General features: G+C 48.8%; 1 protein-coding gene across 1 annotated transcript in view; it reads right to left on the reverse strand.

Annotated features, from left to right (window-relative positions):
* Positions 1–21,600, reverse strand: part of unc13d (unc-13 homolog D (C. elegans)) — a 147,260-nt gene that overhangs the window by 62,449 nt on the left and 63,211 nt on the right. The window contains exons 12-17 of the mRNA XM_068004395.1: positions 21,441–21,544; positions 18,699–18,822; positions 15,930–16,054; positions 4,479–4,569; positions 3,756–3,812; positions 2,146–2,243 (exon numbers count right to left, since the gene is read on the reverse strand). Coding sequence (XP_067860496.1) covers positions 2,146–2,243; positions 3,756–3,812; positions 4,479–4,569; positions 15,930–16,054; positions 18,699–18,822; positions 21,441–21,544 — 599 coding nt within the window. The remainder of the gene's footprint in view (positions 1–2,145; positions 2,244–3,755; positions 3,813–4,478; positions 4,570–15,929; positions 16,055–18,698; positions 18,823–21,440; positions 21,545–21,600) is intronic.

The following is a 21,600-nucleotide window of genomic DNA, read 5'->3' on the forward strand; positions in this document are numbered from 1 at the left end:
CTCCGCAGCCTTCAACATGTCATCAATGACGACGAACACCTCGCTATGGCCATCCCCACACCTCCACTACTCGCCTTTAAACAGCCACCCAACCTCAAACAGACCATCGTTCGCAGCAAATTACCCAGCTTTCAAGAGAACAGCGTCCACGACACCACACAACCCTGCCGCGGTAACCTCTGCAAGACATGCCAGATCATCGACACAGATACCACCATCACACGAGAGGACACCACCCACCAGGTGCATGGTTCATACTCCTGTGACTCGGCCAACGTTGTCTACCTCATACGTTGCAGGAAAGGATGCCCCGGAGCATGGTACATTGGCGAGACCATGCAGACACTGCGACAACGGATGAACGGACACCGCGCAACAATCGCCAAACAGGAGGGTTCCCTCCCAGTCGGGGAACACTTCAGCAGTCAAGGACATTCAGCCACCGACCTTCGGGTAAGCGTACTCCAAGGCGGCCTTCGAGACACACGACAACGCAAAATCGTAGAGCAGAAATTGATAGCCAAGTTCCACACCCATGAGGACGGCCTCAACCGGGATCTTGGGTTCATGTCACGCTACACGTTACCCCACCAGCGAACAAATGTTATCTGTTTTTAATATAACGGGTCAGTTGCTGTCTTTTCTATGTTTCTACCTCTCTATCTCTGTTTTTTTTTGTTTGTTGTTTTTTTTTGGTGATTTGTATATTCTGAGACCTGGCAGGTAACACCTGTCTGTCTGCACACTGATTGCCTTGGCAACGGGCAGTTGAAAAAACTGTCTGTTATCACCAGCATTGTTCTGTGAATTATAAATGCGACTTCATTTCGAGGACTTCATTTCCACATCGTTCACCTGAGGAAGGAGGTAGCCTCCGAAAGCTTGTGAATTTAAAATAAAATTGCTGGACTATAACTTGGTGTTGTAAAATTGTTTACAATTGTCAACCCCAGTCCATCACCGGCATCTCCACATCAGTAAAATTTAAGCACAGGGAGCAGCTGCTGGTCGGAATATGGTCACAAGAGAAATCCAGTTAATTTCTATTCACAATTTCATCTTTTTCAACCTTGCATTTCTTACTTTTCATGGCGAGCATTAACGAGTTAATTTCACGACAGCACAGAGAGCACTAATGAGTTAATTTCACAACAGCACTAAGAATGTTAACGAGTTAATTTCACGACAGCACTGAGCACAATGAGTTAATTTCACGAGACAACACTAAGCACTAACGAGTTAATTTCACGAGAGGGCACTGAGAGCACTAACGAGTTAATTTCACGAGCACTAACGAGTTAATTTCACAAAAGCACTAACGAGTTAATTTCATGAGACGGCACTGTGGCACTAACGAGTTAATTTCACGAGCACTAACGAGTTAATTTCACAAAAGCACTAACGAGTTAATTTCATGAGACAGCACTGTGGGCACTAATGAGTTAATTTCACAAGAGCACTAACGAGTTAATTTCACGAGACGGAACTGAGAGCACTAACGAGCTAATTTCACAAGACACCTCTGAGTACCAACGAGTTAATTTCACAAGAGCACTAATGACTTAATTTGACAACAACTGAGAGCACTAACAAGTTAATTTCATGCAGCACAGAGCACTGAGCGCTAACGAGTTAATTTCACAAGAGCACAGCAGTAATGTGTTAATTTCACGAGACACTACTGAGACCACTAATGAGTTAATTTTACAATGACTGAGAGCACTAACAAGTTAATTTCAGGAGACAATACAGCACGAGAGATAATTTCACAAGGCAACACTGAGAGCACTAATGAGTTAATTTCACGAGACAACACACCACTAACCGAGTTACTTTCACGACAGTACTAATGAGTTAATTTCACAAGAGCATAACTAGTTAATTACACAAGGGCATTGAGAGCACTAACAAATTAATTTAATGAGAGCTCAGCACTAATGAGTTAATTTCAGGAGACAACACTGTGAGCACTAACGAGTAAATTTACAACAGCACTAAGAGCACTAATGAGTTAAATTCACGACAACACAGAGCACAACGAGTTAATTTCAGAAGAGCACTAACGAGTTAATTTCACGAGAGCACTGAGAGCACTAACGAGTTAATTTCACGGGAGCAGGTAGCACTGTGTGGACAGGGCCCTACCCTGTGAAAATCTTCATCCGCTTTTTCCGGTCATTCAACAGGTCAGTATTCAGATGGTCTATGAATAGCACCAGATATTTCACATTTTCTTCCTCAATCTGTGAAGAGCGAAATTAATTAAGGTCAAATATTCAGTGCATTGTACTGAAAATAATAATTCTTGCTACTCTTAGATAGAAGCAATCTTAGGTGAAAAGGAAGGATACTATGTGTAGATCACCAATTACACATTTTTAAATTCTCATCCTTGTGTTCAAACCCCTCCATGGCCTCACCCCTCCCTATCTCTGTAACCTCCTCCAGCCCTACAGCCCTCTGCACTCTTCGATTCTGGCCTCTTGTCCATCCCCGATTTCCTTTGCTCCACCATCGGCGGCCGTGCTTTCAGTTGCCTACACCCTAAGCTCTGGAATTTTCTGCCTATACCTCTCTGACTCTCCACCTCTCCTCTTTTAAGACGCACCTTAAAACCTACCTCTTTGACCAAGCTTTTAGTCACCTGTCCTAATGTGCCTTTACGTGGCTCGATGTCAAATTTTGTCTGATTGCACTTCTGAGAGGCACCTTGGGCCACTTTACTACCTTAAAGGCGCTGTTGTTGTTGGCAAAGACAGAATGTGATTGAGCGACAAAGGCCAAAGTACCAAGTCTGTGCTGAGTCAGCTGATAACAACTGGGGTAATAGTACGAGGACATCAATACCAGCGCCCCCGGGTTACAAAAACAAAAAGTCAGACAGAGGCTCTGTTCTTGATTACGATCCAGTGATCCCTGCTGGAAAGTGTGCCTGTGAGATGTCCGGTAGAGTTGAATAGTCTGCTGACACACATTTTCTAGCCTCACACACGAAGAATGCCCATTTGAGTGAGGTACCAGAGGGTGATTGGCACACAAGGAACCATACCCAGCGAGGTTCAAATCCATCAGGAGAAGAGGGACAGAATCTGCGATCTGACCCATTTCATATCTGTGATGTGCGGTCTGGCACACAGCCTTCTATAGAATGCCCATTCTCCATTCACTTATGGACTTGACAAAAGTTGGTGACCCTAAGGGAATGTGACAGTCTGTGGGGATTTGAGGAGGTGGGAGTGTACACATCCATTACAACAAGAGGGAGTGTGACAGTCTGTGGGGATCTGAGGAGGTGGGAGTGTACACATCCATTACAACAAGAGGGAGTGTGACAGTCTGTGGGGATCTGAGGAGGTGTGAACACCCATCACAGTGAGTGTGACAGTCTGTGGGGATCTGAGGAGTTGAGTGTACACACCCATCATAGTGAGTGTGACTGTGGGATCTGAGGAGGTGTGAGTCTACACACCCATCACAGCGAGAGTGAGTGTGACAGGGGATCTGAGGAGGTGTGAGTGTACACACCCATCACAGTGAGAGGGAGCATGACTGTTACAGGAGGTGTGAGTGTACCGTCACCCTCCAACCCATACTGAACCTGACCCGGGAGTGTTTGATGGGACACTGTAGACTGAGCAATATTTTCTATCCTGCCTGTGCTTGACGTTGTTGCTCGATATCTTAATTTCAAAATGTTCCAATCGCAGCACTAAAATCATCTACCTTGAGCATAAAATGTACAAAAACTACTTTACCTTTACCATGGGCTCCAATAGCTGTTTCTGGGTTTGATACCAGTCAGTGGTGCCAGACTGTAATGGAGAAATAAAAATATTCATAATCCAATCCCCAGCCTCCATTCACAACAATCCAATCCCCGGCCCCCATTCACAACAATCCAATCCCCGGCCCCCATTCACAACAATCCAATCCCCGGCCCCCATTCACAACAATCCAATCCCCGGCCCCCATTCACAACAATCCAATCCCCGGCCCCCATTCACAACAATCCAATCCCTGGCCCCCATTCACAACAATCCAATCCCCGGCCCCCATTCACAACAATCCAATCCCCGGCCCCCATTCACAACAATCCAATCCCCGGCCCCCATTCACAACAATCCAATCCCCGGCCCCCATTCACAACAATCCAATCCCCGGCCCCCATTCACAACAATCCAATCCCCGGCCCCCATTCACAACAATCCAATCCCCGGCCCCCATTCACAACAATCCAATCCCCGGCCCCCATTCACAACACAATCCAATCCCCGGCCCCCATTCACAACACAATCCAATCCCCGGCCCCCATTCACAACACAATCCAATTGTTGAGAGTGACTCTTTTTAAGAGGTAGCTTTCTACCCACTCGAATGGCCTTTAACATTATCCATAAGTGAGTACCCACTTCGCACTGAGAAAGGTCACAATGTCAGAATCAAAAGTCAAGGGATTGTCTTTTTGAAGTGATCTATACCTTAATAGCATCAACAAGTCTGTCGTGGAGATCAGGAACTGAAGGGCAAAGTTTTTGAAATGCTTTCATCTTACAGATCTGCACCAGCACCCTGTGATGGAAGGCAACATTCAGTGAGTGAGATTCAGAGGGACATAACGCAGTATCAGGAATATTAAGCGGCATAGAAGAATATTCCTTTCAGTAAAGTACACCCACAGCCCATGTACAACATATCCTACATATTGTGTGTAATCTTCTCCCACAGACCATGTAAAATATACCCTACTCATCCTGTGTAATCTCCTCCCATAGCCCATCGACAATATACCCTACACAACCTGTGTAATCTTCCCCTACAGCCCATCTACAATATACCCTACACAACCTGTGTAATCTTCCCCTACAGCCCATCTACAATATACCCTACACAACCTGTGTAATCTTCCCCTACAGCCCATCTACAACATACCCTACACAATCTGTTTAATTTCCCACAGCCCATGTTCAATCTACTTTATCATGAACTTAATCTCCTATAGAAATACAAAGAAATTACCTCATGGAAACAAGCCATTCAGCCCAGCTATTCTGTGTCGGTGTTAATAGTCACTGTCACAATTACCCACACTGTTCCCATATTCCTTCATCCCCTTTTCCTTCATCCACCTATACAATCTAATCTTGAATATTGACATCATTTCTGCCTCAATCTCTAACCCTGGAAGTGAGTTCCACAGCCTCACACCTCTCCATGTGAAGAAGTCTCTCCTGCCCTCTGTTCTAAATCTCTGACATTTAACCTTGTATCATTCTTGACCCTTCAACTACTGAAAACAGTCATTCTACCCTGTCCCTTCCTTTTGCAATTTTAAACACTTCTATTATATCGCCATGTTGTTCTAACAAAAAAAACTTGAATTTTTCAAGTCTTTCTTTATATTTATGTTTCTTCATAACAGGCAGCATCCTAGTGAATCTGTCCTGTACTCTCTAGAGCCTCAATATCCTTCCTATAGTGTGGAGCCCAATACTGCACACAATACTGAGGTCTTATTAAGGTTTTAAATAGGCTCATCATTAGCTCTTGGCTTTTATGTTCTATACCTTGTGATAAAACCTAGAATTCCATTAGCACTTTTTAAAGCCTTTAATGTCCTGTAAACCTGAATCCCTCTGCTCGTCCCCAGCACCGAGCCGACTTCCATTCAGAATATTATTACTGCTTTTTAAAATTTAAAATGTATCTCCTCCTGCAGCCCATGTGCATTCCACCCGATCATGGACTCTCCCCACCCATTTAATCCCCTTCCTCAACCCATGTACACTCTACCCTATCATGGGCCTTACCCACCCATTTAATCTCCTCCCACAGCCCATGAACACTCCAGAACATTTACCCACCTTCATGTTTCCACAAAACGTGGGGTAAATTTTCCAAACCTACTCCCAATGCAGAGTCTCGCTGGAGAATTGGGTATGTAGGTCAGTACTCCCAATTCAGGATGATGACCTGAAAATCGTGAGCGCACAAATCGGGTGCGTTGTCCTCCATGCACGATTTCAGGATCCCTTGCTTCTCAAGCAAGAGTCTTGGGAACGTTTACCCCAAGGTGCAGTGTGGGGTAATTTGCTTTCAAAATTATATTTAATGAGGGAACTGCATTGGGATCAATTTTTTATTCAACCGGAGTTGGGAGGAATCTCTGTAGGGAGTTTCTGTAAGCACTGGGGCAAAGACGGTCAAACGCAGCAGAGCTAAACAATCCAAGGGCACTTGGGTTCACAAAACTAAACACTACAGGAGGCAATGGCACGCAAGGAATTAAAACCCCCCCCCCAGCGACATCATGGGGGTATAAATTGGTCTTGGGTGGTGGCACAAAACAGGTGGTAGTGAATCGGTTGCCTGGATAACACCCCGCCCGGTTTACACTCCGCCCGGATAGTACCCCACCCAGATTACACTCCGCCCAGATAACACCCCGCCAATTTTACAGTGTGTTAGTTACAAGAGGGCAGAGGTACACAGAGCATTAGGTACAGGGGGCAATGTTACACAGAGCAATATGTACAGGGGGCAGTGGTACATAGTGCATTAAGACAGGGGACAGTGTTACAAAGAGCATTAGGTACAAGGGATAAGCATTATATAGCGTTAGCTACAAGGGGGCAGTGTTACACCGCGTCAGATACAAGGGGGCAGTGTTACACCGCGTCAGATACAAGGGCGCCATGTTACACAGTGCGTTATGTAGAGGGGGACAGTGTTATACAGTCCTTTCGGTATAGAGGGCAGTGTTATACAGTGCGTTAGGTACTGAGGGCAGTGTTACACAAAGCTTTAGGTACAAGGGAAAGTGGTACACGGTGCATTAGGTACAAGAGGGCAGAGGTACACGGTGCGTTAGGTACAAGGGGACAGTGTTACACAGAGTATTAGGTACAAGGGGACAGTGCTACACAAAGCATTACGTACAAGGGGGCAGTGTTGCACAGGGCATCATGTACGGGGCGGTGATACATAGTGCATTAGGTACAAGGGGCAGTGTTACACAGAGCATTAATTAAAAGGGAACAATGTTACACAGCGTTAGATACGGGGGCAGTATTACACGGTGTTAAATACAAGGGGGCATTGTTACACAAAGCGATATGTACAGGGGCAGTGTTAAACAGAGCATTAGGTACAAGGGGACAGTGTTACACAGTCCGTTAGGTACAGGGGCAGTGTTACACGCAGCGTTTGGTACAAGAGGGCACAGGTACACGGTGCGTTAGGTACAGAGGACAGTGTTACACAGTCTGTTAAGTACAACGGGGCAGTGTTGCACAGCGTTAGATAAAAGGGGACAGTGTTACACAGAGTGTTATGTACAGGGGGCAGTGATAAATTCTGCGTTAGGTACAAGGGTGCAATGTTTCACAGCGTTAGATACAAGGGGGCAGTGTTACACAGCGCATTAATTACAAGGGAACAGTGTTACACAATGTTAGGTACAAGGGGACAGTGGTATAAAGAGCATTAGGTACAGGAAGCATTGTTACACAGAGCGATAGGTACTGGAAACAATGTTTCTCAGAGCATCAGGTACAAGGGCACAGCGTTACACCGTGCGTTATGTAGAACGGGGCAGTGTTATACAGTCTGTTAGGTATAGAGGGCAGTGTTATAGAGAGCATTAGGTTCAAGAGGGCAGTGGTACACATTGCATTAAGTACAAGAGGGCAGAGGTACTCGGTGCGTTAGGTACAGGAAACAAAGTTACACAGTGCATTAGGTACAAGGGGGCAGTCTTACACAGTGCGTTAGGTACAGGTGCAGTGTTACACAGTGCGTTAGGTACAGGTGCAGTGTTACACAGTGCGTTAGGTACAGGGGCAGTGTTACACAGTGCGTTAGGTACAGGGGCAGTGTTACACAGTGCGTTAGGTACAGGGGCAGTGTTACACAGAGCATTAGGTACAGGAAACAATGTTACACAATGCGTTAGGTACAAGGGGACAGTGTTACCACAGAGTGTAAGGTAGAAGCGGACAGAGGTACACGGTGCATTAGGTACAACGGGGCAGTTTCACACAGAGTGTTATGTACAGAGGGCAGTGCTACACAAAGAATTACGTACAAGGGGGCAGTGTTGCACAGAGCGTCATGTACAGGGGGCAGTGATACATAGTGCATTAGGTACAAGGGGGCAGTGTTACAAAGAGCATTAATTACAAGGGGGCAGTGTTACACAGCGTTAGATACAAGGGGACAGTGGTATAAAGAGCATTAGGTACAGGAGGCATTGTTACACAGAGCGTTATGTACAGGGGGAAGTGATACATAGTGTGTTAGGTATAGGAAGCAATGTTAAAAAGAGCATTTGGTACAGGGGAAAGTATTACACAGTGCGTTAGGTACAAGGGCGCCGTGTTACACAGTGCGTTATGTAGAGGGGGACAGTGTTATACAGTGCGTTATGTATAGAAGGCAGTGTTACACAGAGCTTTAGGTACAAGAGCGCAGAGGTACACGGTGTGTTAGGTACAAGGGCACAGTGATACACAGAGCATTAGGTACAAGGGCACAGTGATACACAGTGCGTTAGGTAGAAGGAAGCAGTGTTACACAGTGTGTTAGGTACAAGGGGCAGTGTTACACAGTGTGTTAGGTACAAGGGGCAGTGTTACACAGTGTGTTAGGTACAAGGGACAGTGTTACACAGTGTGTTAGGTACAAGGGCAGTGTTATACAGTCCGTTAGGTTTAGAGGGCAGTGTTATAGAGAGCTTTAGGTACAAGAGGGCAGTGATACACGGTGCGTTAGGTACAGGGAACAGTGTTACACAGTGCGTTTGGTACAAAGGGGCAGTGTTACGCAGCGTTAGATACAAGGGGACAGTGTTACACAGCATGTTATGTACAGGAGGCAGTGCTACACATTGCTTTCGGTAAAAGTTGTTTCAATGTTACACAAAGCATTACGTACAAGGGGACAGTTACACAGAGCGTCATGTACAGGGGGCAGTGATACATACTGCGTTAGGTACAAGGGTCAGTGTTACAAAGAGCATTAGGTACAAGGGGGCAGTGTCACACAGAGCGTTAGGTACAAGGGGACAATGTCACACAGTGCGTTAGGTACAAGGGGGCAATGTCACACAGAGCGTTAGGTACAAGGGGGCAATGTCACACAGAGCGTTAGGTACAAGGGGGCAATGTCACACAGTGCGTTAGGTACACAGGGGCAGTATTACACAGTGCGCTAAGGACAAGCGGGTATTGTTACACAGTGCGTTAGGTATAGGGGGCAGTATTACACAGCGTTAGGTACAAGAAGGCAGTGGTACACAGTGCATTAGGTACAAGAGGCCAGATATACCCAGTGCATTAGGTACAAGAAGATAGTGTTACACAGAGCTTTAGGTACATGGGGGCAGTGTTACACAGAGCGTTAGGTACAAGGGGACAGTGTTAGACAGAGCGTTAGGTACAAGGGAGCAGTGTTACACAGTGCGTTATGTAGAGGGGAACAGTGTTATACAGTCCATTAGGTACAGAGGGCAGTGTTACACAGAGCTTTAGGTACAAGAGGGCAGAGGTACACGGTGCGTTAGGTACAGGAAGCAGTGTTACACGGTGCATTATGTACAAGGGGGCAGTGTTACACAGTGCATTAGGTAGAGGGGCAGTGTTACACAAAGCATTGGTGCAAGGGGGCAGTGTTGCACAGTCCGTTAGGTACAAGGGGGCAGTATTACACGGTGCGCTAAGGACAAGCGGGCATTATTACACAGTGCATTAGGTACAAGGGGACAGTGTTACACAGAGCAGTATGTACAAGGGGACAGTGTTACACAGCAGTATGTACAAGGGTGCAGTGTTACACAGTGCGTTAGGTACAAGGGGGCAGTGTTACACAGTGCGTTAGGTACAGGGGGCAGTGTTACACAGAGCAGTGTGTACAAGGGGACAGTGTTACACAGTGCATTAGGTACAAGGGGACAGTGTTACACAGTGCGTTAGGTACAGGGGGCAGTGTTACTCAGAGCTTTAGCTACAAGGGGGCAATGATACACGGTGCATTAAGTACAAGAGGGCAGAGGTACACGGTGCGTTAGGTAGAGGGGGCAGTGTTACACAGAGTATTAGGTGCAAGGGGGCAGAGTTACACAGTGCGTTAGGTATAGGGGGCAGTGTTACACAGTGCGTTAGGTATAGGGGGCAGAGTTACACAGTGCGTTAGGTATAGGGGGCAGTGTTACACAGTGCGTTAGGTACAGGGGACAGTGTTACACAGTGTGTTAGGTACAAGGGAGCAGTGTTGCACAGTGCATTAGATACAAGGGGGTGGTGTTACACAGTGCGTTAGGTACAAGTATATAGGGCAATATTATCCAGTGCATTAGGTACAGGGGGCAGTGTTACACAGAGCTTTAGGTGCAGGAAACAATGTTACACAGTGCGTTAGGTAGAGGGGCAGTGTTACACAGAGCTTTAGATACAAGGGGCAGTTTTACACAGTGCGTTAGCTACAACGGAAGTGTTACACAGTGCGTTATGTAGAGGGGGACAGTGTTATACAGTCCGTTAGGTATATAGGGCAATGTTAACCAGTGCGTTAGGTACAGGGGGCAGTGTTACACAGAGTATTAGGTGCAGGAAACAATATTACACAGTGCGTTAGGTACAAGGGCAGTGTTACACAGAGCATTAGGTACAAGGGGGCAGTTTACACAAAGCTTTAGGTACAAGGGGGCAGTGGCACACAGTGCGTTAGGTACAAGGAGGCAGTGTTTTATTTTATTATTCGTTCATGGGATATGGGTGTCGCTGGCGAGGCCGGCATTTATTGCCCTTGAGAAGGTGGTGGTGAGCCGCCTTCTTGAACTGCTGCAGTCCGTGTGTTACACAGAGCATTAGATACACGGGAGCAGTGTTACACAGAGCTTTAGGTACAAGAGGGCAGTGTTATACAGTCCGTTAGGTTTAGAGGGCAGTGTTATAGAGAGCTTTAGGTACAAGAGGGCAGTGATACACGGTGCGTTAGGTACAGGGAACAGTGTTACACAGTGCGTTTGGTACAAAGGGGCAGTGTTACGCAGCGTTAGATACAAGGGGACAGTGTTACACAGCATGTTATGTACAGGAGGCAGTGCTACACATTGCTTTCGGTAAAAGTTGTTTCAATGTTACACAAAGCATTACGTACAAGGGGACAGTTACACAGAGCGTCATGTACAGGGGGCAGTGATACATACTGCGTTAGGTACAAGGGTCAGTGTTACAAAGAGCATTAGGTACAAGGGGGCAGTGTCACACAGAGCGTTAGGTACAAGGGGACAATGTCACACAGAGCATTAGGTACAAGGGGGCAATGTCACACAGAGCATTAGGTACAAGGGGGCAATGTCACACAGAGCATTAGGTACAAGGGGACAATGTCACACAGTGCGTTAGGTACAAGGGGGCAATGTCACACAGTGCGTTAGGTACAAGGGGGCAATGTCACACAGTGCGTTAGGTACAAGGGGGCAATGTCACACAGTGCGTTAGGTACAAGGGGGCAATGTCACACAGTGCGTTAGGTACAAGGGGGCAATGTCACACAGTGCGTTAGGTACAAGGGGGCAATGTCACACAGTGCGTTAGGTACAAGGGGGCAATGTCACACAGTGCGTTAGGTACAAGGGGGCAATGTCACACAGTGCGTTAGGTACAAGGGGGCAATGTCACACAGTGCGTTAGGTACAAGGGGGCAATGTCACACAGTGCGTTAGGTACAAGGGGGCAATGTCACACAGTGCGTTAGGTACAAGGGGGCAATGTCACACAGTGCGTTAGGTACAAGGGGGCAATGTCACACAGTGCGTTAGGTACAAGGGGGCAATGTCACACAGTGCGTTAGGTACAAGGGGGCAATGTCACACAGTGCGTTAGGTACAAGGGGGCAATGTCACACAGTGCGTTAGGTACAAGGGGGCAATGTCACACAGTGCGTTAGGTACAAGGGGGCAATGTCACACAGTGCGTTAGGTACAAGGGGACAATGTCACACAGTGCGTTAGGTACACAGGGGCAGTATTACACAGTGCGCTAAGGACAAGCGGGCATTGTTACACAGTGCATTAGGTATAGGGGGCAGTATTACACAGCGTTAGGTACAAGAAGGCAGTGGTACACAGTGCATTAGGTACAAGAGGCCAGATATACCCAGTGCATTAGGTACAAGAAGATAGTGTTACACAGAGCTTTAGGTACATGGGGGCAGTGTTACACAGAGCGTTAGGTACAAGGGAGCAGTGTTACACAGTGCGTTATGTAGAGGGGAACAGTGTTATACAGTCCATTAGGTACAGAGGGCAGTGTTACACAGAGCTTTAGGTACAAGAGGGCAGAGGTACACGGTGCGTTAGGTACAGGAAGCAGTGTTACACGGTGCATTATGTACAAGGGGGCAGTGTTACACAGTGCGTTAGGTAGAGGGGCAGTGTTACACAAAGCATTGGTGCAAGGGGGCAGTGTTGCACAGTGCGTTAGGTACAAGGGGACAGTGTTACACAGTGCGTTAGGTACAAGGGGGCAGTGTTACACAGTGCATTAGGTACAAGGGGGCAGTGTTACACAGTGCATTAGGTAGAGGGGCAGTGTTACACAAAGCATTGGTGCAAGGGGGCAGTGTTGCACAGTGCGTTAGGTACAAGGGGACAGTGTTATCCGGTCCGATAGGTATATAGGGCATTGTTACACAGTGCGTTAGGTACAAGGGGACAGTGTTACACAGTGCGTTAGGTACAAGGGGGCAGTGTTACACAGTGCATTAGGTACAAGGGGGCAGTGTTACACAGTGCGTTAGGTACAAGGGGGCAGTGTTACACAGTGCATTAGGTACAAGCGGGCATTGTTACACAGTGCATTAGGTATAGGGGGCAGTGTTACACAGCGTTAGGTACAAGAAGGCAGTGGTACACAGTGCATTAGGTACAAGAGGCCAGATGTACCCAGTGCGTTAGGTACAAGAGGATAGTGTTACACAGAGCTTTAGGTACACGGGGGCAGTGTTACACAGTGCGTTAGGTACAAGGGAGCAGTGTTACACAGTGCGTTAGGTAGAGGGGCAGTGTTACACAGAGCGTTAGGTACAAGGGCACAGTGTTACACAGTGCGTTAGGTACAAGGGCACAGTGTTACACAGTGCGTTAGGTACAAGGGCACAGTGTTACACAGTGCGTTAGGTACAAGGGCACAGTGTTACACAGTGCGTTAGGTACAAGGGCACAGTGTTACACAGTGCGTTAGGTACAAGGGCACAGTGTTACACAGTGCGTTAGGTACAAGGGCACAGTGTTACACAGTGCGTTAGGTACAAGGGCACAGTGTTACAAAGTGTGTTCGGTACAAAGGGGCAGTGTTGCACAGAGCATTAGGTACGAGGGGACAGTCTTACACAGTGCATTAGGTACAAGGGAAAACTGTTACACAGCATTAGGTACAAGGGGGCAGTGTCACACAGTGCATTAGGCACACACGGGCAGTATTACACAGTGCGTTAAGGACAAGCGGGCATTGTTACACAGTGTGTTAGGTATAGGAAGCAGTGTTACACGGAGCATTAGGTACAAGGGGGCAATGGTGCACAAAGCATTAGGTACAAGGGAACAGTGTTACACAGCGTTAGGTACAAGAGGGCAGTGGTACATAGTGGTTTGGTACAAGAGGCCAGATGTACCCAGTGCGTTAGGCACAAAAGGATAGTGTTACACAGAGCGTTAGATATGGGGCAGTGTTACACAGTGTGTTAGGTACAAGGGACAATGTTACAATACGTTGGATAAAGGGGGCAGTGGTACGTGGTGTGTTAGGTACAGGGGTCAGTGTTATACAGAGAGTTATGTACATGGGGAAGTGGTACATAGTGCTTTAGGTACCAGAGGCATGCAGTGCATTAGGTACAGAAGACAGTGTTACACAACGTTAGATACAAGGGAGCAGTGGTACACAGAGTGTTAGTTACGGGGAGCAGTGTTACACAAAGCATTCGGTACAAGGGGGCAATGGCACATGGTGCGTTTGGTACAGGGGGCTGTGTTATATGGAGCTTGAGGTACTGGGGCTGTGGTACACAGAGTGTTCGGCAAGTGAACAGTGTTACATTGCGTTAGATACAAGGGGGCAGTGTTACATAGAGCATTGGGTACAAGGGGGCAGTGTTACACGGTGCGTTCGGTACAAGAGGGCAGAGGTACACAGTGCGTTAGGTACAGGGGACAGTGTTACACAGTGCGTTAGGTACAAGGGGACAGTGTTACACAGTGCGTTAGGTACAAGGGCAGTGTTACACAGTGCGTTAGGTACAAGGGACAGTGTTACACAGTGCGTTAGGTACAAGGGACAGTGTTACACAGTGCGTTAGGTACAAGGGACAGTGTTACACAGTGCGTTAGGTACAAGGGACAGTGTTACACAGTGCGTTAGGTACAGGGGACAGTGTTACACAGTGCGTTAGGTACAAGGGGACAGTGTTACACAGTGCGTTAGGTACAGGGGCAGTGTTACACAGTGCGTTAGGTACAGGGGACAGTGTTACACAGTGTGTTAGGTACAAGGGACAGTGTTACACAGTGCGTTAGGTACAGGGGACAGTGTTACACAGTGCGTTAGGTACAGGGGACAGTGTTACACAGTGCGTTAGGTACAGGGGCAGTGTTACACAGTGTGTTAGGTACAGGGGCAGTGTTACACAGTGTGTTAGGTACAAGGGACAGTGTTACACAGTGCGTTAGGTACAGGGGACAGTGTTACACAGTGCGTTAGGTACAGGGGACAGTGTTACACAGTGCGTTAGGTACAAGGGACAGTGTTACACAGTGCGTTAGGTACAGGGGACAGTGTTACACAGTGCGTTAGGTACAGGGGACAGTGTTACACAGTGCGTTAGGTACAGGGGACAGTGTTACACAGTGCGTTAGGTACAGGGGACAGTGTTACACAGTGCGTTAGGTACAAGGGACAGTGTTACACAGTGCGTTAGGTAGAGGGGCAGTGCTACACAGTGCGTTAGGTACAGGGGACAGTGTTACACAGTGCGTTAGGTACAGGGGACAGTGTTACACAGTGCGTTAGGTAGAGGGGCAGTGCTACACAGTGCGTTAGGTACAGGGGACAGTGTTACACAGTGCGTTAGGTACAGGGGACAGTGTTACACAGTGCGTTAGGTACAGGGGACAGTGTTACACAGTGCGTTAGGTAGAGGGGCAGTGTTACACAGTGTGTTAGGTAGAGGGGCAGTGTTACACAGTGCGTTAGGTAGAGGGGCAGTGTTACACAGTGCGTTAGGTAGAGGGGCAGTGTTACACAGTGCGTTAGGTAGAGGGGCAGTGTTACACAGTGCGTTAGGTAGAGGGGACAGTGTTACACAGTGCGTTAGGTAGAGGGGACAGTGTTACACAGTGCGTTAGGTAGAGGGGACAGTGTTACACAGTGCGTTAGGTAGAGGGGACAGTGTTACACAGTGCGTTAGGTAGAGGGGACAGTGTTACACAGTGCGTTAGGTAGAGGGGCAGTGTTACACAGTGCGTTAGGTAGAGGGGACAGTGTTACACAGTGCGTTAGGTAGAGGGGACAGTGTTACACAGTGCGTTAGGTACAGGGGGCAGTGTTACACAGTGCGTTAGGTACAGGGGGCAGTGTTACACAGTGCGTTCGGTACAGGGGCAGTGTTACACAGTGCGTTAGGTAGAGGGGCAGTGTTACACAGAGCATTAGGTACAGGGGGCAGTGTTACACAGTGCGTTAGGTACAGGGGCAGTGTTACACAGTGCGTTAGGTAGAGGGGGCAGTGTTACACAGTGCGTTAGGTAGAGGGGGCAGTGTTACACAGTGCGTTAGGTATGAGGGGCAGTGTTACACAGTGCGTTAGGTATGAGGGGGTGGTGTCACTGTTACACAGAGCACTACAGTACGGCACTAATTATAGAAATGGCTAACCTGAGCAGAGATTGCTGGTGCTCTGCAGACTTAGGATCAGAGAGAGGAAAGACATCTCTATACTTCTGGATCAGGGAGAGTCCATATTCCAGGAATGATATGAAAGACTCTGCCAATTCCTCTTGCTGTGAGAAAAATATAGTCTATGAAATTAATTTAAGGTTACAGCAACATTTGTAAGACATACTTCTGAACAGAACCATTAAAATATTATACAGTTGATTTTTTTGTCAGTCGATAATCTATCAGTAAACTAGGGGGTAATTTTAATCCCCAAGGACGGGTGGGTACGGGGCGGGTGGGAAGTTAAAAGTTGTAAAAAACTAAAACCCGACCCCAACTCGCCCACCTCCGGTTTTAACAGAGGCGGGTCGGGGGCCGGCGACCAATCCGCTCTCAGGGGACGGGTCGGTCAGTAAAATTTTAAGGAGGCTGCGGGCCTCCATTTTAATAGCTGTTTTATTTTTAACTCCTGGGGGCCGGGATTCCCGGGCCTCCTGATTCTCACCATATAAGAGGAGGTGAGAAGGCCCGGATCAACAGGTAAATGCCTTTATTGCACTGCTTGTGGGCCAGGAGGAGCAGGAGTGTTTCCTCCAAACCCAACAAGCCCACCTGCCGCGATCCCACACACTGGATCGGCCGACCCCCGCCCACCATGGCCGAACCCCCCATGATCTTCATCCCCCAGTTTACAGTCACAGTGTGTACCCCTCCCCCCCCAGTTTACAGTCACAGTGTGTACCCCTCCCCCCCCAGTTTACAGTCACAGTGTGTACCCCTCCCCCCCCAGTTTACAGTCACAGTGTGTACCCCTCCCCCCAGTTTACAGTCACAGTGAGTACCCTCCCCCCCCCCAGTTTACAGTCACAGTGAGTACCCCTCCCCCCCCCAGTTTACAGTCACAGTGTGTACCCCTCCCCCCCCAGTTTACAGTCACAGTGTGTACCCCTCCCCCCAGTTTACAGTCACAGTGAGTACCCCTCCCCCCCCAGTTTACAGTCACAGTGTGTACCCCTCCCCCCAGTTTACAGTCACAGTGTGTACCCCTCCCCCCCCAGTTTACAGTCACAGTGTGTACCCCTCCCCCCCCAGTTTACAGTCACAGTGTGTACCCCTCCCCCCCCAGTTTACAGTCACAGTGAGTACCCCTCCCCCCAGTTTACAGTCACAGTGAGTACCCCTCCCCCCCAGTTTACAGTCACAGTGAGTACCCCGCCCCCCCAGTTTACAGTCACAGTGTGTACCCCTCCCCCCCCCAGTTTACAGTCACAGTGAGTACCCCTCCCCCCCAGTTTACAGTCACAGTGTGTACCCCTCCCCCCCAGTTTACAGTCACAGTGAGTACCCCTCCCCCCCCAGTTTACAGTCACAGTGTGTACCCCTCCCCCCAGTTTACAGTCACAGTGAGTACCCCTCCCCCCCCAGTTTACAGTCACAGTGTGTACCCCTCCCCCCAGTTTACAGTCACAGTGAGTACCCCTCCCCCCCCCCAGTTTACAGTCACAGTGTGTACCCCTCCCCCCCAGTTTACAGTCACAGTGTGTACCCCTCCCCCCCAGTTTACAGTCACAGTGTGTACCCCTCCCCCCCCCGTTTACAGTCACAGTGTGTACCCCTCCCCCCCAGTTTACAGTCTCAGTGTACCCCTCCCCCCAGTTTACAGTCTCAGTGAGTACCCCCTCCCCCCAGTTTAGTCTCAGTGAGTACCCGCTCCCCCCAGTTTACAGTCTCTGTGTGTACCCCCTCCCCCCAGTTTACAGTCTCAGTGAGTACCCCCTCCCCCCAGTTTAGTCTCAGTGAGTACCCGCTCCCCCCAGTTTAGTCTCAGTGAGTACCCGCTCCCCCCAGTTTACAGTCTCAGTGAGTACCCGCTCCCCCCAGTTTACAGTCTCAGTGAGTACCCGCTCCCCCCAGTTTAGTCTCAGTGAGTACCCCCTCCCCCCAGTTTACAGTCTCAGTGAGTACCCCCTCCCCCCAGTTTAGTCTCAGTGAGTACCCCCTCCCCCCAGTTTACAGTCTCAGTGAGTACCCCCTCCCCCCAGTTTAGTCTCAGTGAGTACCCCCTCCCCCCAGTTTACAGTCTCAGTGAGTACCCCCTCCCCCCAGTTTAGTCTCAGTGAGTACCCCCTCCCCCCAGTTTACAGTCTCAGTGAGTACCCCCTCCCCCCAGTTTAGTCTCAGTGAGTACCCCCCTCCCCCCAGTTTAGTCTCAGTGTGTACCCCCTCCCCCCAGTTTACAGTCTCAGTGAGTACCCCCTCCCCCCAGTTTACAGTCTCAGTGAGTACCCGCTCCCCCCAGTTTACAGTCTCTGTGTGTACCCCCTCCCCCCCCCACAGTTTACAGTCTATGTGTGTACCCCCCCACCAACAGTTTACAGTCTCTGTCTGTACCCCCCCACCAACAGTTTACAGTCTCTGTCTGTACCCCCCCCCCCCACAGTTTACAGTCTCTGTCTGTACCCCCCCCCCCCACAGTTTACAGTCTCTGTCTGTACCCCCCCACCAACAGTTTACAGTCTCTGTCTGTACCCCCCCGCCCCCCACAGTTTACAGTCTCTGTCTGTACCCCCCCCCCCACAGTTTACAGTCTCTGTCTGTACCCCCCCCCCCCCACAGTTTACAGTCTATGTGTGTACCCCCCCCCCCACAGTTTATAGTCTCTGTCTGTATCCCCCCCCCCCACAGTTTACAGTCTGTGTGTGTGCCCCCTCCTGCCCTGAGTTTACAGTCTCTGTGCACCCCACCCAGTTTACGGTCCAGACATACGGCCTGTTGTTGCAGGGTGACCTGTGCCAGTTGCCACTGGTACTCGATGCTGGTGAGATGTTGGAGCAGGGAGATGAAGCTGACTTCCACATGTCGGTAGAGTTTGCTGTATGCCAACCACTTCCTGCAATAAACAACCCAGGACACCAGAGTCAAAGTACAAAGGGCAATCGAAGCTGACAGCAAAGGGCTGATACACTAACAGCAGAGTGCCTGGCAGGAGATACTCAGCTACCTTGGGTAAACACTCGGATAATGTGCCCTCTACATAATAAAAATGAAAAGAGACTTGCATTTATACGGCACCTTTCATGACCTTAGGACATCCCAAAGCCCTTTACAGCCAATGAGGTATTTGTGGACGTGTAGTCACTTGTAATGTAGGGCACGGGGCAGCCAATTTGCGCACAGCAAGATCCCACAAACAGCAGTGAAATAAATTACCTGATCATCTGCTTTATTGATGTTGGTTGAGGGATAAATATTGGCCAGGACACCGTGCGAACTCCCCTGCTCTTCTTTGAATAGTGCCGTGGGATCTTTTACACCCACCTGAGAGGGCAGATGGGGCCTCGGTTTAACGTCCCATCCAAAAGATGGCACTTCCTGACTCAGAGACGAGCGTGCTAACACTGAGCCATGGCTGACGCACAGTGGGTAATTTTACCCTCCCCAGGGAGGGGGGTTAAAAATAAAAGAATGGGCAAGCCGACCCCAACCTGCCCACTTCCGGTTTTAACAGAGACGGGTCGGGGCGGGGGGGGGGAGGGGGTCACTAAAATATTCTAAGGAGGCTACGTGCCTCCATTTTAAGTAAAGTTTTATTTTTAACACCTGCAGGCCGGGCTTCCCGGGCCACGGGAAACCTGGCAGATGATAGGAGGCGAGAAGGACCGGATCACTGGGGTAAGTGCCTATACAGCACTGCTTGTGGGCCAGGAGGAGTAGGAGTGCTTCCCCCTGGCTACCAAGCTTCCCATACCCCACTATGGGACCCCCGTGATCGAGCGATCTAACCCCCGCCCTCCCCCGCCCCCCCCCCCCAAGGCATGGAACCGACACGATGTCGGACTTACCACCGATTCACTGCCCAGCTGCTTTCCAGCCCAACGGACAGCCAAACTGACAAGCTGGCCGAATGTCGGGCGGAAAACCTGTTGAAAAAATTTAAAACAGGTTGTGCCATAAAAATCGTCAGGACCTGCGGAAAACCATTACTTCTGGGTTTTCCATCCGCTCTCTTCCCACCGTGGAGTTATTATCGGGACCAGTGAATCATAGAGTAACACAGCACAGAGATGATCCATGCATCTGCTGACACAATGACATATTAGCCATGTGTACTCACGCATTAACTGCACGGAGTAGAAACATACTTACGTATTAACCTCACGCTTGTCTCCATACTAGTATCATAGTATAGTGAATCATAGAAGGAGGCCATCCGGCCCATCGTGCCTGTGCCGGCTCTTTGAAAGAGCTATCCAATTAATCCCACTCCCCTGCTCTTTCCCCATAGACCTGCAAATTTTTCCAATTCAAGTATTTATCAAATTCCTTTTGAAAGTTATTATTGAATCTGTTTCCACCGCCCTTTCAGGCAGTGCATTTCAAATCGTAACAACTCACTGCGTAAATTTTTTTTTCCCTCATGTCGCCTCTGGTTCTTTGGTCAATTACCTTAAATCTGTGTCCTCTGGTTACCGACCCTTCTGCCACTGGAAACGGTTTCTCCTTATTTACTCTATCAAAACCCTTCATTATTTTGAACACCTCTATCAAATTTCCCCTTAACCTTCCAGATTCTCCAGTCTCCCCACGTAACTAAAGTCCTGGTAAATCTCCTTTGCACCCTCTCTAAGGCCTTGACATCCTTGATCAATACTGTCAACCCACCCTCCCTCCTTTTTATCCTTCCCTATCTTTTTCCTGAATACATTGTAGCCAGGAATATTAAGTGTCCATTCCTCCCCTTCTTTGAGCCAGGTCTCTGTTATTGCCGCTATATCATAGTCCCACGTGGCTACTTGTGCCTGAAGCTCACCAACATTATTTACCATGCTCCCTGCATTTACGCACATGCACTCTAAACCCGCCTTAGTCTGCCTCGCATGTCCCCCCTATCTGATCCCTCCTATTTCTGAACTACTCTTTATTCTAATGCTGTTTGTCTCTCCCAGTCCTTTGTGCACCTTGCATCTCCTCTCTAATGTTTCATCCTGTTGCTCATCCACCTGCCAAATTAGTTTAAACCCTCCACAGCACTAGTGAACCTCCCTGCGGGGACATTGGTCCCTTAAATAATAACGGTACTGGCATAGGTGCCACTTCAAAATGGCTACATACATCTTCCCAGATGGCCTGGTGCGTAGAGCCGCCATCCTAGCATAACTGAGCCGAAAAGAAAGTCCTTGGTTTGAACCTCAGTCTGTGCTGAGATAGCTTATCTCAGCCAGGGTTCCTGCTACTGATCGCTGACCACAGACACGACAACTGGATGTCAGATGAGGACAGAGTCAAGCTCAATTGTGAGCTCCTCTTTCTAGCCTCACACTTGAAGAATGGCCAATTGAGCAAGGTACTCGGGACCAATCAGAACCCAGAGAACTGTGCATCAGCAAGGGAAGGGATGAAAACAAGATGACAAGGAGATAGCCCTGCCAGTCGTGGGAATGTTTCCAGCAGGCAAACTCTACCCTGTTCCACTCTCCTGTTTTGTAGGAATCACAGTCAAGTACTCACGCCAGATCCTGATGGAAGGGTGAGAGGTCATTCTGCGTGGCATGAAGGGCCAGTATGGTGATGGCCAGTGTGCTGAGCTCTACTTCCCCCTGTTCAGTCTCAGCCTGCAGAGTAACCAGAGAACAATCACATAGAGATACTGCCGTGAGTTTATTTCTTA

This window comes from Heptranchias perlo, chromosome 23, assembly GCF_035084215.1.
Source record: "Heptranchias perlo isolate sHepPer1 chromosome 23, sHepPer1.hap1, whole genome shotgun sequence".
Taxonomy (NCBI): domain Eukaryota; kingdom Metazoa; phylum Chordata; class Chondrichthyes; order Hexanchiformes; family Hexanchidae; genus Heptranchias; species Heptranchias perlo.